Source organism: Chionomys nivalis, chromosome 2, assembly GCF_950005125.1.
Source record: "Chionomys nivalis chromosome 2, mChiNiv1.1, whole genome shotgun sequence".
Taxonomy (NCBI): Eukaryota; Metazoa; Chordata; class Mammalia; order Rodentia; family Cricetidae; genus Chionomys; species Chionomys nivalis.
This window is the reverse complement of record NC_080087.1, coordinates 128,010,677-128,025,612: the sequence shown is the minus strand read 5'-3', so window position 1 is coordinate 128,025,612 and position 14,936 is coordinate 128,010,677. Positions and strand designations below refer to the sequence as shown.

At 37.1% G+C, this 14,936-nt stretch overlaps 1 protein-coding gene across 1 annotated transcript in view; it reads right to left on the bottom strand.

Moving 5' to 3' along the window:
• The window catches only part of Erbb4 (erb-b2 receptor tyrosine kinase 4), a 1,078,513-nt gene that overhangs the window by 314,730 nt on the left and 748,847 nt on the right, over window positions 1–14,936 (bottom strand). Inside the window, exon 9 of the mRNA XM_057755450.1 lies at window positions 12,560–12,686. Coding sequence (XP_057611433.1) covers window positions 12,560–12,686 — 127 coding nt within the window. The remainder of the gene's footprint in view (window positions 1–12,559; window positions 12,687–14,936) is intronic.

Genomic DNA, 14,936 nt, shown 5'->3' with positions numbered 1-14,936 from the left:
ACACAGAGACGGAATAAACCACCATATATATATATCCTTAGACCTGTTGAATTGGCTTTATAGTTATAGTTTTATAAAATTAATGTGAAGGTCTTCATGGCTCATTCTCCCATGACATTGAGAATGGAGGATATATCATATTTTATAGACATCTGTCTTTCAAATATGTCATATATATTTTCCTCCAGACCCATTAGTATCAATTTTGACTTCAAAGTATTCAAGGCTTCAAACTTATGATTAAGGACAGATAATCATCTGAATGATAAAGTATTGGAAACCAAATTTGCCTTTATTTGCTTTCTAAGATAGTCTACAAAAGGCTACAATTAAGCCATAAAGTGATATTTGTTTAACACTTTTCTGCACTATAAACTAGACAAAGTCACAGTGGTTTTTCTTTTGCTGCCTTCTCCACCTGCCTTTTGTGCTTTTCATTTCCTTTGCCACATTTACCTCTCTACTTTCCTTACCTTTTATCTCATTTACTAAGATTTTACTGATATGGGGCTGAACAAATCAAAATACTTTTTGATTTATTCACAAAAACAAGCAGAAGAGCTATTTATTATCCATCCATTTCTCTGTCTGTCACTGGAGGAAGGTGAGTGTTTGACTCGAATTTGTACCATCCATCATGTAGCTACTATTCAAACTCACGCTGGTCTGGATGGGGTCACCTACATAAATGGTCTCATTTGTCTTTTCTTGAGTTCATTTTAAAGACAACCTTTGGACTTCTAGCTCATGGTGATTTTTGCAGGCAATTCTTTTCCACTTGAATGAATTAGTGATATTATAGTCCATACAGAATGAGAAATTTAAAGATTTATAGTTTGCACGTGGTTCCTATTGTACAATATATTTGACCCCAAGAGAGATTTGTTTCTATTTGATTTGTAATTATCTGTTGACTGTTACCTCAACTGGAAGAGCTATGAATACATAAAATCCTGATAAGCATAACTTCTCCAAAAAGTTCTATGATGAAACAAGGCTAAAACACTTATTCTAATCCTCATTAAATTATTATTTTTCAAATTTTCTCTCCCAGACATTATTTTAAAGAAACTTGGTCATATGTAGGCCAATTTTCATAATTATTCAACTAATATAATTTTGTCCAGTGGTTCTTAATGGGCATAGTACCATTCCATTAAAAGGAATTTGGGGGCATTTATAGAAATATTTTATTTGCAAAAGTAATTAGGATTTTAATAATAATCAAAGGGCAATGCTATTAAAGTCATGTTATATTAAAGGATTTCTCTATGTCACCTACAACCTTAAAAATGTGCTACCAGAGATTGCTATTTTTACACCAAATTCTCATTTGTGTGTCATTCCCTAGCAATATTGTCTCAACTTCAAAGAAACTTGGTTATATCTTCTATGAGTGTGTGTGTGTGTGTGTGTGTCTGTGTGTCTGTGTGTATGTGCATGCTGTGGAATAGTCTTCTTGTACACTGTAAAGATTTGTCTTTCAAATTAGTTTAATAAAATGCTGATTGGCCAGTAGCCAGGCCGAAAGTATAGGTGGAACAAACAAACTAAGGATGATGGGAAGGAGAAAGGTGGAGTCAGAAGATGCCAGACAGATGTGGGAAGAGCAAGATGAGCATGGCATACTGAGAAAAGGCACTGTCATGTGTCACAGCTTAGATAAGGAATATAGGCTACCTTAAAATGTATGAGCTAGGTACTGATAAGCCTGAGCTATCAGTCAAAGATTTAAAAGTAATATTACACTTTGGATTGGTAATTTGGGAAGCACCTGGCAGGTTTTTAGGACTGTGTGACTCCAAGAAAGGAAACTTCTGCTTACATATGGCATCTAAACATTCAGCAAGAATTTCCACATAGAGTCTGAAAAAGCTTTAAAAGAGATAGTAAGAACACAAAATGGTGTCAAATTTGGCTCCTTGGTAAATGCTTTTTCATTGATAGGCTCTGTTTGTGAGCAGCAAGTAGAAGCACGGTTTCTTTAATAGACAGTTTCCTGACTCAGCTTTAGCAGTAAAAACCACGTGACTCTTTTAAGACATCCTGCAGTCAACCACTTAAATAGGATTTATGATCAGCAGGTGGAACACTGATCATCATCAGCATGAAATAAAATCTTCCCATAATTGCAGTGATAAACATGGCTAAATCCGGTAGCTCTTCAAGATCTAGATTCTCAGTGGGAAAAGAATGCAACAAAGTCAGTCGCTCTTGTCATGGCTTTGGTCTTATTTGTGCCCTCTTAGAAGTTTAAAGGCTCATATGGTTAAAAAAAAGATAGAGATATGCAATAAAGACAGATTCAGAAGAAAAAAGAAAAAAATAAAGCCTCTAAATGGCTTACAGTGTGTTAAAAATGTGTGTAGGCTTGGGAGATAAAATAAAAAAGATAGAAAAAGTACTTAAAAGTGGAATAGAGTAACAAAAAGTATAATAAGCCACATGAAGAAGGAAAATACAAAGAGAGTCTGGATTTTATATAGTATTGCATTGTCCTTAGATTTTTTGGCTGTTAATGACTAAACAATCATTGCTGAGAGACATTTGATTATGAAAGTTTATAGATTAAATGAATCTATATATTTTAAAAATTCTTTGACTTCAAAATTTCAGTCAAAAGATATGTTCCTTTGGGAAACATGTTCTGTTTTTATTTCCACAGGAAATGAGAGGATGCAGATCCTTTCTGGCTTGAGAAAAATAAGGTTTGATAGAGAAATACACCTCTGAGAAATCCCTAAAAGGAGTAGATGGTCCGGATGATCCAACATCTCAGAGCACCTCTGTTGCAGTTTCTTCTGAGTTCTACATCCAAAACAGTTTGGAGGTGTCTTATTCAGGTGACCCAGCCTCACAGAATACTCCAGTCAGAACTTGACCAAAATTCTAAATTTTCTCACGATTCCCTCAAAGGTTATCAGTGCCCCCAAGCAGCAGGAAGTAGCCTAGATTCCCATATTCCCCCAAAATGGATTATGGATGTTTGTTGTTGTTTAGAGGGTTTGTTTACAAATTGTTATTGGTCATAGTAAAAAAAAAGCTAAAAAAAATAGTTAAATTCAAAGATCTCTAAATGAAAAAAGGGAGAAAGAATATAGAAATGAAAGAATAAAAAGATATATTATTGAATATACATTAACCATTCCAAAATAAAACTAAAACCAGGTATTTACATCAGGATATTTTATATTCATATCTCCGGATTTTAGTTTATTGATACAAATTTAAAGATTTTTTTGGAATGATGTTACATGTGTGGGTAATATGTGTATTTAGTTTTTTTGTATTTCAGTCTCCAGTTATTTTATGACTTTTACTTTCCTGTACTTCCTGAAATAGAATGATTTCTAATATCATTTCCTATAAATCTAAATTTTTATTTTAAGTAGAAGTTGAGGAATTTTCAAGCAATACTATTTATCACATTGAACATTTTCATATTTTGATTTAATTATAATTAGGAATTGCCTTAATTTTTAAAATGTATGTGTTTAACAAGGGAACATTATCTCTGGTCTTTATTTTGAATTTAATAGGATGTCAGATGCTTTATAAACACACACATATGAATTTATGTTAGATCTGACAATATAAAAAATCACCTCTTTACTAAAGCAATTACAGTTCACGAGAATGTATTTTTTTTAATTGTTAGTTCACTTTATATCTGTTGAGTATTTTTCTTCCAAAGACTAAAACATTTTGAAGACAGTGGAACATGCTTAGGACAACTCTTGGGAATATACCCAAGAGATCCCTTATCGTATGACAAAAGCATTTGTTCAACTATGTTCATAGCAGCATTATTTGTAATAGCGAGAACCTGGAAGCATCCTAAGGTGTCCTTCAATGGAAGAATGGATGAAGAAAGTGTGGAATATATACACATTAGAGTACTACTCTGCGGTAAAAAAAACAATGACTTCTCGAATTTTGCATGCAAATGGATGGAAATAGAAAATACTATCCTGAGTTTCCTGCCATTTCACTAAGGCTACCAACCCAGAGCAGTGAGTCCCTAACCAGAGGGCAGGCCTCAAGGTCCCTGCCAGGGAAAGCGGGCCCCTGCTGCTGGGGCTGCAGTCTCTGCTGTGATCTGCTGGACCTGCTCTGCCTGCGCCCTACTTCCCTTAGTCCCTGGCTCATTGGGGCTTCCAGGAGTTCCTGTGTAGGTGCCGAGAAGTTTCATCGGGACGGTCCTTGGCTCATTGGGGCATCCAGGAGTTCCTGTGTAGGTGCCAAGAAGTTTCATCGGGATGGGAAAAGATGGGCAGGCGCCAATGCAAGAATTCCCCCAACAACTTGAAAGGCAACGTGACATCACCAGGATCCAGGAATCCCGAAATGAGAAGTCTAAACCCTAATACAGAAGAATTAGAAGAATTCGACTCAAAAGTGAATTTTATGAAAATAATAGAGGACCTTAAACAGGAGGTGAAAAACTGCCACAACCAATTAGAGATTACAAACAAAAAGGTAGAGGAAATGAATAAATATCTCAAAGATACCCAAGAAAACCAAGAGAAACAAGAAAAAGTAATCAAACAGGTAAGGGAAACGGTTCAAGACTTGAAGAACGAAGTGGAAGTAATAAAGAAAACACAAACCGAGGGAAGGATGGAGATGGAAAATTTGAATAAACGAACAGGAACTACAGAGACAAGTACCACCAACAGATTACAAGAGATAGAAGAAAGAATCTCAGACACTGAAGATACCATAGAGAAAATAAACACTCTCATCAAAGAAAACAGCATAACCAACAAATTCTCATCACAAAACATTCAGGAAATCTGGGACACAATAAAAAGACCAAACCTAAGAATAATAGGGATAGAAGAAGGAGAAGAAGTACAGCTCAATGGTCCAGAAAATATATTTAATAAAATTATAGAAGAAAACTTTCCCAACCTTAAGAAAGATATTCCTATGAAGGTCCAAGAAGCATACAGAACACCAAATCGACTGGATCAAAAAAAAACATCTCCTCGTCATATAATAATCAAAACACAAAACATACAGAATAAAGAAAGAATATTAAGAGCTGCAAAGGAAAAAGGTCAAGTTACCTATAAAGGTAAACCTATCAGACTTACACCTGATTTCTCTATGGAAACCATGAAAGCCAGAAGGTCCTGGATAGATATACTGCAGAAACTACGAGACCATGGATGCAAGCCCAGACTACTATACCCAGCCAAGCTTTCGTTCACTATAAATGGAGAAAACAAAGTTTTCCAGGATAAAAACAAATTTAAACAATACGTAGCCACAAATCCAGCCCTTCAGAAAGTAATTGAAGGAAAATCACAAACCAAGGAGTCCAACAATGCCCACAATAACTCAGACATCTAAAGACCCTTCACCAGCACAACTTGAAGAAGGGAAACACACAAACTCTACTACCAAAGGAAAGAAAGAAAGAAAGAAAGAAAGAAAGAAAGAAAGAAAGAAAGGAAAAATGACCGGAGTTAACAACCACTGGTCATTAATATCACTTAATATCAATGGACTCAACTCACCTATAAAGAGGCACAGGCTAAGAGATTGGATACGAAAACAGGATCCAGCATTCTGCTGCTTACAAGAAACACACCTCAACCACAAAGACAGACATCTACTCAGAGTAAAGGGCTGGGAAAAGGTTTATCAAGCAAACGGACCTAAGAAACAAGCAGGTGTGGCCATACTAATTTCTAAGAAAGTTGACTTCAAACTAAAATCAATCAAAAGAGATGGAGATGGACATTTTTTACTCATAACAGGAACAATTCACCAGGATGAAATCTCAATCCTGAATATATATGCCCCTAATATAAAAGCACCCACTTATGTAAAAGAAACATTACTAAAACTCAAGGCAGTCATCAAACCACACACACTAATAGTAGGAGATTTCAACACTCCTCTCTCACCAATGGACAGGTCAATCAAACAGAAACCTAACAGAGAAATAAGAGGATTAAGGGAGGTAATGAATCAAATGGACTTAACAGACATCTATAGAACATTCCACCCAAATAGGAAAGAATATACCTTCTTCTCTGCAGCTCATGGAACCTTCTCGAAAATAGACCACATACTCGGTAACAAAGCAAACTTACACAGTTACAAAAAAATATCGGTAACCACCTGTGTCTTATCAGATCACCATGGATTAAAGTTAGAATTCAACAACAATGCTATCCCCAGAAAGCCTATGAACTCATGGAAACTGGACAGTCAACTACTGAACCTCACCTGGATCAAGGAAGAAATAAAGAAAGAAATTAAAGTCTTTCTTGAATTCAATGAAAACGAAGACTCAACATACTCAAACCTATGGGACACTATGAAAGCAGTGCTAAGAGGAAAATTCATAGCATTAAGTGCCCACTTAAAGAAAACGGAGAAAGCACACATTGGAGACTTAATAGCCCACCTGAAAGCTTTAGAAAAAAAAGAAGCAGACTCACCTAGGAGAAGTAGAAGACTGGAAATAATCAAATTGAGGGCTGAAATCAACAAAATAGAAACACAGAAAACAATCCAAAGAATCAATGAAATAAAAAGCTGGTTCATGGAGAAAATCAATAAGATTGATAAACCCCTATCCAAACTAATCAAACGGCGGAGAGAGAATACACAAATTAACAAAATCAGAAACGAAAAGGGAGACATAACCACAGACTCAGAGGAAATTCGGAGAATCATTAGATCTTACTACAAAAATCTGTATGCCACAAAATTGGAAAATGTTACAGAAATGGACACTTTTTTAGATAAGTACCATATACCAAAGTTAAACCAGGACCAGGTGAACAATCTAAATAGACCTGTTAGTCGCGAAGAATTAGAAGTTGTTATAAAAAACCTCCCCACCAAAAAAAGCCCAGGTCCAGATGGCTTCAATGCAGAATTCTACCAGAACTTCCAAGAAGACCTAATACCTATACTCCTTAATGTATTTCACAATATTGAAACAGAGAAGTCATTGCCAAATTCCTTTTATGAAGCTGAAGTTACTCTGATACCAAAACCACACAAAGACACAACCAAGAAAGAGAACTACAGGCCAATCTCACTCATGAACATCGACGCAAAAATACTCAATAAAATACTGGCAAACCGAATCCAAGAACACATCAGAAAAATTATCCATTATGATCAAGTAGGCTTCATCCCAGAGATGCAGGGCTGGTTCAACATACGAAAATCTATCAATGTAATCCATCATATAAATAAACTGAAAGAAAAAAACCATATGATCATTTCATTAGATGCTGAAAAAGCATTTGACAAAATTCAACATCCCTTTATGATAAAGGTCTTAGAGAGATTAGGAATACAAGGGTCGTTCCTAACTATAATAAAAGCTATTTATAGCAAGCCGTCAGCTAACATCAAATTAAATGGAGAGAAACTCAAAGCTATTCCACTAAAATCAGGAACACGACAAGGTTGTCCACTCTCTCCATACCTCTTTAATATAGTGCTTGAAATTCTAGCAATAGCAATAAGACAACATAAGGGGATCAAAGGGATTCAAATCGGAAAGGAAGAAGTTAAACTTTCATTATTTGCAGACGATATGATAGTGTACATAAGCGACCCCAAAAACTCCAGCAAAGAACTCCTTCAGCTGATAAACACCTTTAGTAGCGTTGCAGGATACAAGATCAATTCCAAAAAATCAGTTGCCCTCCTATACACAAAGGATAAGGAAGCAGAGATGGAAATCAGAGAAGCATCACCCTTCACGATAGCCACAAATAGCATAAAATATCTTGGGGTAACCCTAACCAAGGAAGTAAAGGATCTATTTGACAAGAACTTTAAGTCAATGAAGAAAGAAATTGAGGAGGATACCAGAAAATGGAAGGATCTCCCTTGCTCTTGGATAGGGAGGATCAACATAGTAAAAATGGCAATTCTACCAAGGGCAATTTATAGATTCAATGCAATCCCCATTAAAATCCCATCAAAATTCTTCACAGATCTTGAGAGGACAATAATCAACTTTATATGGAGAAACAAAAAACCCAGGATAGCCAAAACAATCTTATATAATAAAGGATCGTCTGGAGGCATTACCATCCCTGACCTCAAACTCTATTACAGAGCCTCAGTATTGAAAACAGTTTGGTATTGGCATAAAAACAGAGAAGTCGACCAATGGAACCGAGTAGAAGACCCTGATTTTAACCCACAAACTTATGAACACCTAATTTTTGATAAAGGAGCTAAAAGTATTCAATGGAAAAAAGAGAGCATCTTCAACAAATGGTGCTGGCAGAACTGGTTGTCAACGTGTAGAAGAATGAAAATAGATCCATATCTATCACCATGCACAAAACTCAAGTCCAAATGGATTAAAGACCTCAATATTAGTCTGAACACACTGAACCTGATAGAAGAAAAACTTGGAAGTACTCTACAACATATGGGTACAGGAGATCACTTCCTACGTTTATCCCCAGCAGCACAGACATTAAGGGCAACATTGAATAAATGGGACCTCCTGAAACTGAGTAGCTTCTGTAAAGCAAAGGACACTGTCACTAAGACAAAAAGGCAACCCACTGACTGGGAGAAGATCTTCACCAACCCTGCAACAGACAAAGGTCTGATCACCAAAATATATAAAGAACTCAAGAAACTAAACTTTAAAATGCTAATTAACCCAATAAAAAAATGGGGCACTGATCTGAACAGAGAATTCTCAACAGAAGAAATTCAAATGGCCAAAAGACACCTAAGGTCATGCTCAACCTCCTTAGCGATTAGGGAAATGCAAATTAAAACAACTTTGAGATACCATCTTACACCTGTCAGAATGGCTAAAATCAAGAACACCAATGATAGCCTTTGCTGGAGAGGTTGTGGAGAAAGAGGCACACTCATTCATTGCTGGTGGGAATGCAAACTTGTGCAACCACTTTGGAAATCAGTGTGGCGATTTCTCAGGAAATTTGGGATCAACCTACCCCAAGATCCAGTAATACCACTATTGGGAATATACCCAAGAGATGCCACATCAAATGACAAAAGTATCTGTTCAACTATGTTCATAGCAGCATTGTTTGTAATAGCCAAAACCTGGAAACAACCTAGATGCCCTTCAATGGAGGAATGGATGAAGAAAGTGTGGAATATATATATATTAGAGTACTACTCAGCAGTAAAAAACAATGACTTCTCGAATTTTGCGTGCAAATGGATGGAAATAGAAAACACTATCCTGAGTGAGGTATCCCAGACCCAAAAAGAGGAACATGGGATGTACTCACTCATAATCGGTTTCTAGCCATAAAATAAAAGACATTAAGCATATAATGTGTGATCCTATAGAAGCTAAATAAGAAAGTGAACCCAAAGAAAATCATATAGTCATCCGCATGGAGAGGGGGAAGTAGACAAGATTCCAGGGCAAAAACTGGGAACTTGCGGGTGAGGTGGCATGGGGCAAAGGGGAAATGGGATGAGAAATATGAGAAGGGGAGGATGGGAGGAGCTCGGAGGATTGGGATGGTTGGGATATAGGAAGGATAGATACGGGAGCAGCGAAGTATATATCCTATCTAAGGGAGCCATCTTAGGGTTGGCAAGAGACTTGACTCTTGAGGGGTTCGCAGGTGTCCAGGAATATGTCCCCAGCTGGTACCTTGGGCAACTAAGGAGAGGGAACCTGAAATGACCCTATCCTATACTGATGAATATCTTGCATATCACCTTAGAACCTTCATCTGGCGATGGATCGAGGTAGAGACAGAGTCTCAATTGGGAGCAACGGTCTGAGCTCTTAAGGTCCAAATGAGGAGCAGAAGGAGGGAGAACATGAGCAAAAAATCAGGACCACGAGGGATGCACCCACCCACTGTGACAGTGGAACTGATTTATTGGGAGCCCACCAAGGCCAGCTGGTCTGGGACTGAATAAGCATGGGTTGATTTCGGACTCTCTGAGCATGGCGGTCAATGAAGACTGATGAGAAGTCAAGGACAATGGCACTAGGTTTTGATCCTAATACATGAACTGGCTTTGTGGGAGCTTAGCCTGTTTGGACGCTCACCTTTCTGGACGTAGATAGAAGGACCTTGGTCTTCCCGCAGGGCAGGGAATTTGGACTGCTCTTCAGTATCGAGAGGGAGGGGGAATGGAGTGGGGGGAGGAGAAGAGGAGTGGGGATAGGGGGAGGGAAGTGGGGGGAGGGCAATATTTGGGAGGAGGGGAGGGAAATGGGAAATGGGGAGCAGGTGGAAATTTTAATTAAAAAAGAATAAAAATAAATAAATAAGTAAAAAAAAAAAAAAAAAAAAAAGAAAATACTATCCTGAGTGAGGTAACCCAGACCCAAAAAGAAGATAATGGGATGTACTCACTCATAATTGGTTTCTAGCCATGGATAGGGGCCACTGAGTCTATAATTTGTGGTCCTAAAGAAGCTAAACAAGAGGGCAAACCCAAGGAAAAACATATAGTTATCCTCCTGGCTATGGGAAATAGATAAGATTGCTGGGCAAAAAATTTGAATCTTGGGGGTGGGGTGGGATGGGGGTAAGGGGAGATGGAGAGAGAAAAGTGTGAAGGAGAGGATGAGGGGAACTTGGGGAAACGGGATTATTGGGGATATAGGAAGGTTGGATAGGGGAGCAGGGAAACTCATATCTTAGTTAAGGGAGCCACCTAAGGGTTGGCAAGAGACTTGAACTTGGAGTGGCTACCAGATGCCCAGGGCAATGTCCCCAGTTAGTTCCTTGGGCACTAGAATGTATTTTGAAATTGCAGTGAACACTGAAGTCTGGAAACAACTACTTTTTTTTTATCACATCTGTGATGGCTCATATCATCTATGTTAGAAGATCTAAACTCACCTGGGAGGAAAATCCCTGAGCTCACTTGTGAGAGGTAACCTAGACCAGGCTCTCTATGGGTAGACTTGTGAGTAATTATCTTGAATAAGTCAGTTTACAGGGGAAGACTAACTTGAGAAGTGCATGGCACTGATGGAAAGGCTGGAGTTCTGGGTAGACTAAAATGCAGAGAGTGAGCCATACACACACACAATGTGGCCTGCTGCCTCAAGGTCCGGCTGCCGTGACTTTCCTGTCACATTAGCTGCACTGTCAAACTGTGAAGAAGCATAAACACATCCTCCCTTAAGTTGTTTCTGTCAGAGATTGGAAAGATGACTAATGCATTGTCCATGCTGCAGGAAACAATGAGCACTAACTGGCTCCATCTTATTTCTCGGGTCCCCAGATAGTTTTACTAACAGATGCTCTTTTGGGCATAGGGATATTTGGTTTTAAAAAGTAGAAATTCACATAGACATATGTTACTTACTGGATGTCATGCACTAACTGAATTATAAAGAAAGGAAGTAAGTGTTGACCCAAGTTTCCTGCTCATATGGCCTAAATAGGCTAAATCAACAATTCAGATGACATAAGAGGAAGTGCAGAGACTTTTGTTAAGTTAACACAATGGATCCCATCTCAAAATGGTGAGAGTTGCTCAAGTATAGCACATCATTGTTATATATGGATGTGGGTGGAGAATCACCAAGTTTTGAATGGAAATTAGAAATCTTAATTTTAAGAAAAGCTTTGGTTTGGCTAAAAATAACCAACTGACCAGAAGATACATGTATACCTTTACAGGACATGACATAGGCCATATTAAAAAGAACATTTTTAAATAGAGATGTTGTATGCAAGAGCATAAATAATAATTTGTCTGAATGAAGATAAATACTTTGTCACGTTCCTCATGCTGCTCTTATTTGGAAATATTTATTCATAATGTGTTAAGCTATTTTGCTTCCAGAAATGATGTGATATATGTTCAGTGTAAGAGCTTGAATTAAAATATGTGAGTGATAGTCTTTATTTGTAGCCTGTAGCACTAATATTTAGAGATTAAGTAGTAATATAGACAAATAGATAAAATACAAAGTACAACTATTGACGTTTTTATTACAGAAAGTATACAAACTTGGTTATTTCCCCAGTTAAAGCCAGCAGGCGGTTCTGTAATAAAGGACCCCAGATAATGTAAGAATTTTTATTACCAAAATAAAATCCACTTTATAGTTGTGCTAATTTCCCTATATAAGAGAAAGAAGAATGCATCAGAACAAAATGTATTTTTAAAAGCAGCTTAGGAGAATTTCAACTTAATTTTATGTCTGATTCTTTGAGCAGTTTCATGTGAGCTTTTCTTAAAAACGGGATATAAATTATTTTGAACTAATGTTCTGGAAAGTCAAAGGATATTCCTCATTTCATGTATTAGTGATGTTTCCTGAAAACCTGGGCTTGTTGAGACAATGGGATCTAGGAGATTGCTCTCAAAGCATGTTTAAGCTAAATTACAAGTTTTCATTGTCATACCTATATATCAACCAATCACAGAAGGTAGATGTGTTGCCAGCACTCCTGGCAACAGCCATTACTTTGACTGGAAAGAGTTTTAAGGTAAAACTCTTCTAGATTCAGGTGAATCAACAATGCAGGCACGCAAAGCGAAGGAAAAACTTCACTTCCCAGAACAATGTACGAAACTGAGCACTGACCCGTGAATCCCCGTGACAAGGAAGATGAGGTTTCCATTGATCTTCGTGCAGTTGATGAATTTGTCAATGTTGCTGGAATCCACGGTCTGAGCTGACATCAATGATCCTGTGCCGATGCCGTCACACGCTATGGAAGCAAGATTTGGAGTAAACAGCTGAGAAGCATATTCCTAGCTAATACATCTTTGTGCTTTTTATTATAAAATACTAGCATTTATTTCAAAATTGAAATATCCATCCTAAAAGACAATGTTATTATTATTATTATTATTATTATTATTATTATTATTATTATTATTATATTTTTTTCCAAAACAGGGCTTTTCTATGTTGCCTTGGCTGTCCTGGAACTCGCTTTTGTAGACCAGGCTGTAGTATGGAAAGTCCTTCTGTATATGTGTTGCTTTTATTGGTTAATGAATAAAGAAGCTTCTTTCAGCCAATGGTTTAATATATATAGAGAGTAGGCAGAGTCAAAGAAATAACATCCATCCATTGCTGGGGACAGATGCACAGGAATGTTGCCGGTAAGCTGCAGCCACATGGCGATACTCAGATTACTAGGAATGGGTTAATTTAAGATATGAGTTAGCCAGAAATATGCTTAAGCTATTGGCAAACAGTATTGCAAATAATATATTTTCTGTGTGAATATTTTGGGTCTGAGCATCCTGGAATGAACAAGTGTTTTCCTACAACAAGGCTGGCCTCAAATTCAGAGAGATCTGTCAGTCTATGCCTCCAAAGTGCTAACAATAAAGGAATTTTGGAATTTATAGACATTAGCTATCAGGTTCTATCTATCTATCTATCTATCTATCTATCTATCTATCTATCTATCTATCTATCTATCTATCTACCTACCTATCTTTCCATCTATTTATAAATGTTTTTAGCATTACATATGCTAAGCAACTTCAGTAGTACTGACCCTACTCCCTTATAAGTTTAAAATAATTATATTTTCCTTCTCTCTTAATCACTCCCAGTAAACTTCAAACTCAAGAAAATAAAATTAAAAGTAAAAACATAAAACTCATCAAATCCTAAAAAAAAATAACCAAAAAAACCAAAACACAAGTTTATGCACACACAATACATAAACACACACTCACACACCTCAAACAAGCAACAACAAAGTATGGAGTCTTTTGTGGTAGTTACCTACTCCTGAGCAAGAGGCCAGCCCTGAAGTACAATTGACAGTTTTATCTTTCCCAATAAGTATTTATTACAAATAGCTTCTTAGTGAGAAGAGGAATTTTGGGCCTACTTCTCCTTCTTGGTGCTATATTTTGTCTGGCTTGAATTTCTGTAGGACTTGTAAATCCCCATACAGCCTATGTGTGTTCATATGTTCCTCAATCCATGAAGCTGGGTGTGTAGGAGGGCAGAGAGGTTTCATTGCATAACTGTGTGCAGTGGTACACACCTGTAATCCCAGCACTTAAGAGGCAGATTCCATCCTATTAATTCATTATTACATGTATTCCGTCTCACGTCCCTTAAAGTCTCTTCCTTCTATTCTCATGAATCTCTTCTTAGTCATACACACAACAACAGACACACATACAGAGACAGACACACACACACCAAGATACACACACACACACTTTTAAATATGAATTCCATATATCAGATAAAACATGTAGCATTTGTCCTTTTTGAGCCTAGCTTATTTTGCTAAGCATGATGATTTTTAACTTTATGTTTTCTAAATATGTCATGATTTAATTTTCCTTCTAAAATTTCATAATATAATATTTTCATTATCTATTCATTTGTTGATAGACTGGTTCTATTTTCTGGTTATTATGAACAGTGCGCCTATACACATGGCAGTATAGGTATCTATGGTGGGCTGGTTTATAACCCTTTGATTATAAACAAAAGCTGAGTTCTATGACAGTTCTAGTTTCCTGGGTCTTGCGTAGCCTCAAGCCGGCTTCCATGGTGGCTGTGCCAGTGCACATTCTCAGCAGCAGGGTCTGAAGTCTCTTCTCGGGAGCAGCAGCATTTGTCATTTCATTTGGATAACAGCCTCACATGGTGAGAGAGACAGGACATTTGCTTTAATATGCATCTGTCTGATAGTGTAGCACTCTGAGCATTTTGATAACTATTTGTTAGCAGTATGTATGTATTCCTTCTTAGGAAAACTATCTACTCTATTCATTAGCTCATTGTTCTTTGTTTTGAATCTTTGATCAGCATTTACTACTGAGACTGAATTGAAAATTTTTCTCTGTATTGCAACTTAATGATCAAGACTCATTGTAAGAGTTTTGTTTAAATTTAAGAGCCAGCACATATTTAGTACCTAGGCTAACTGAAATGAAGCTTTTATCAAATAATACTTTACGTTACCAGATAAAAG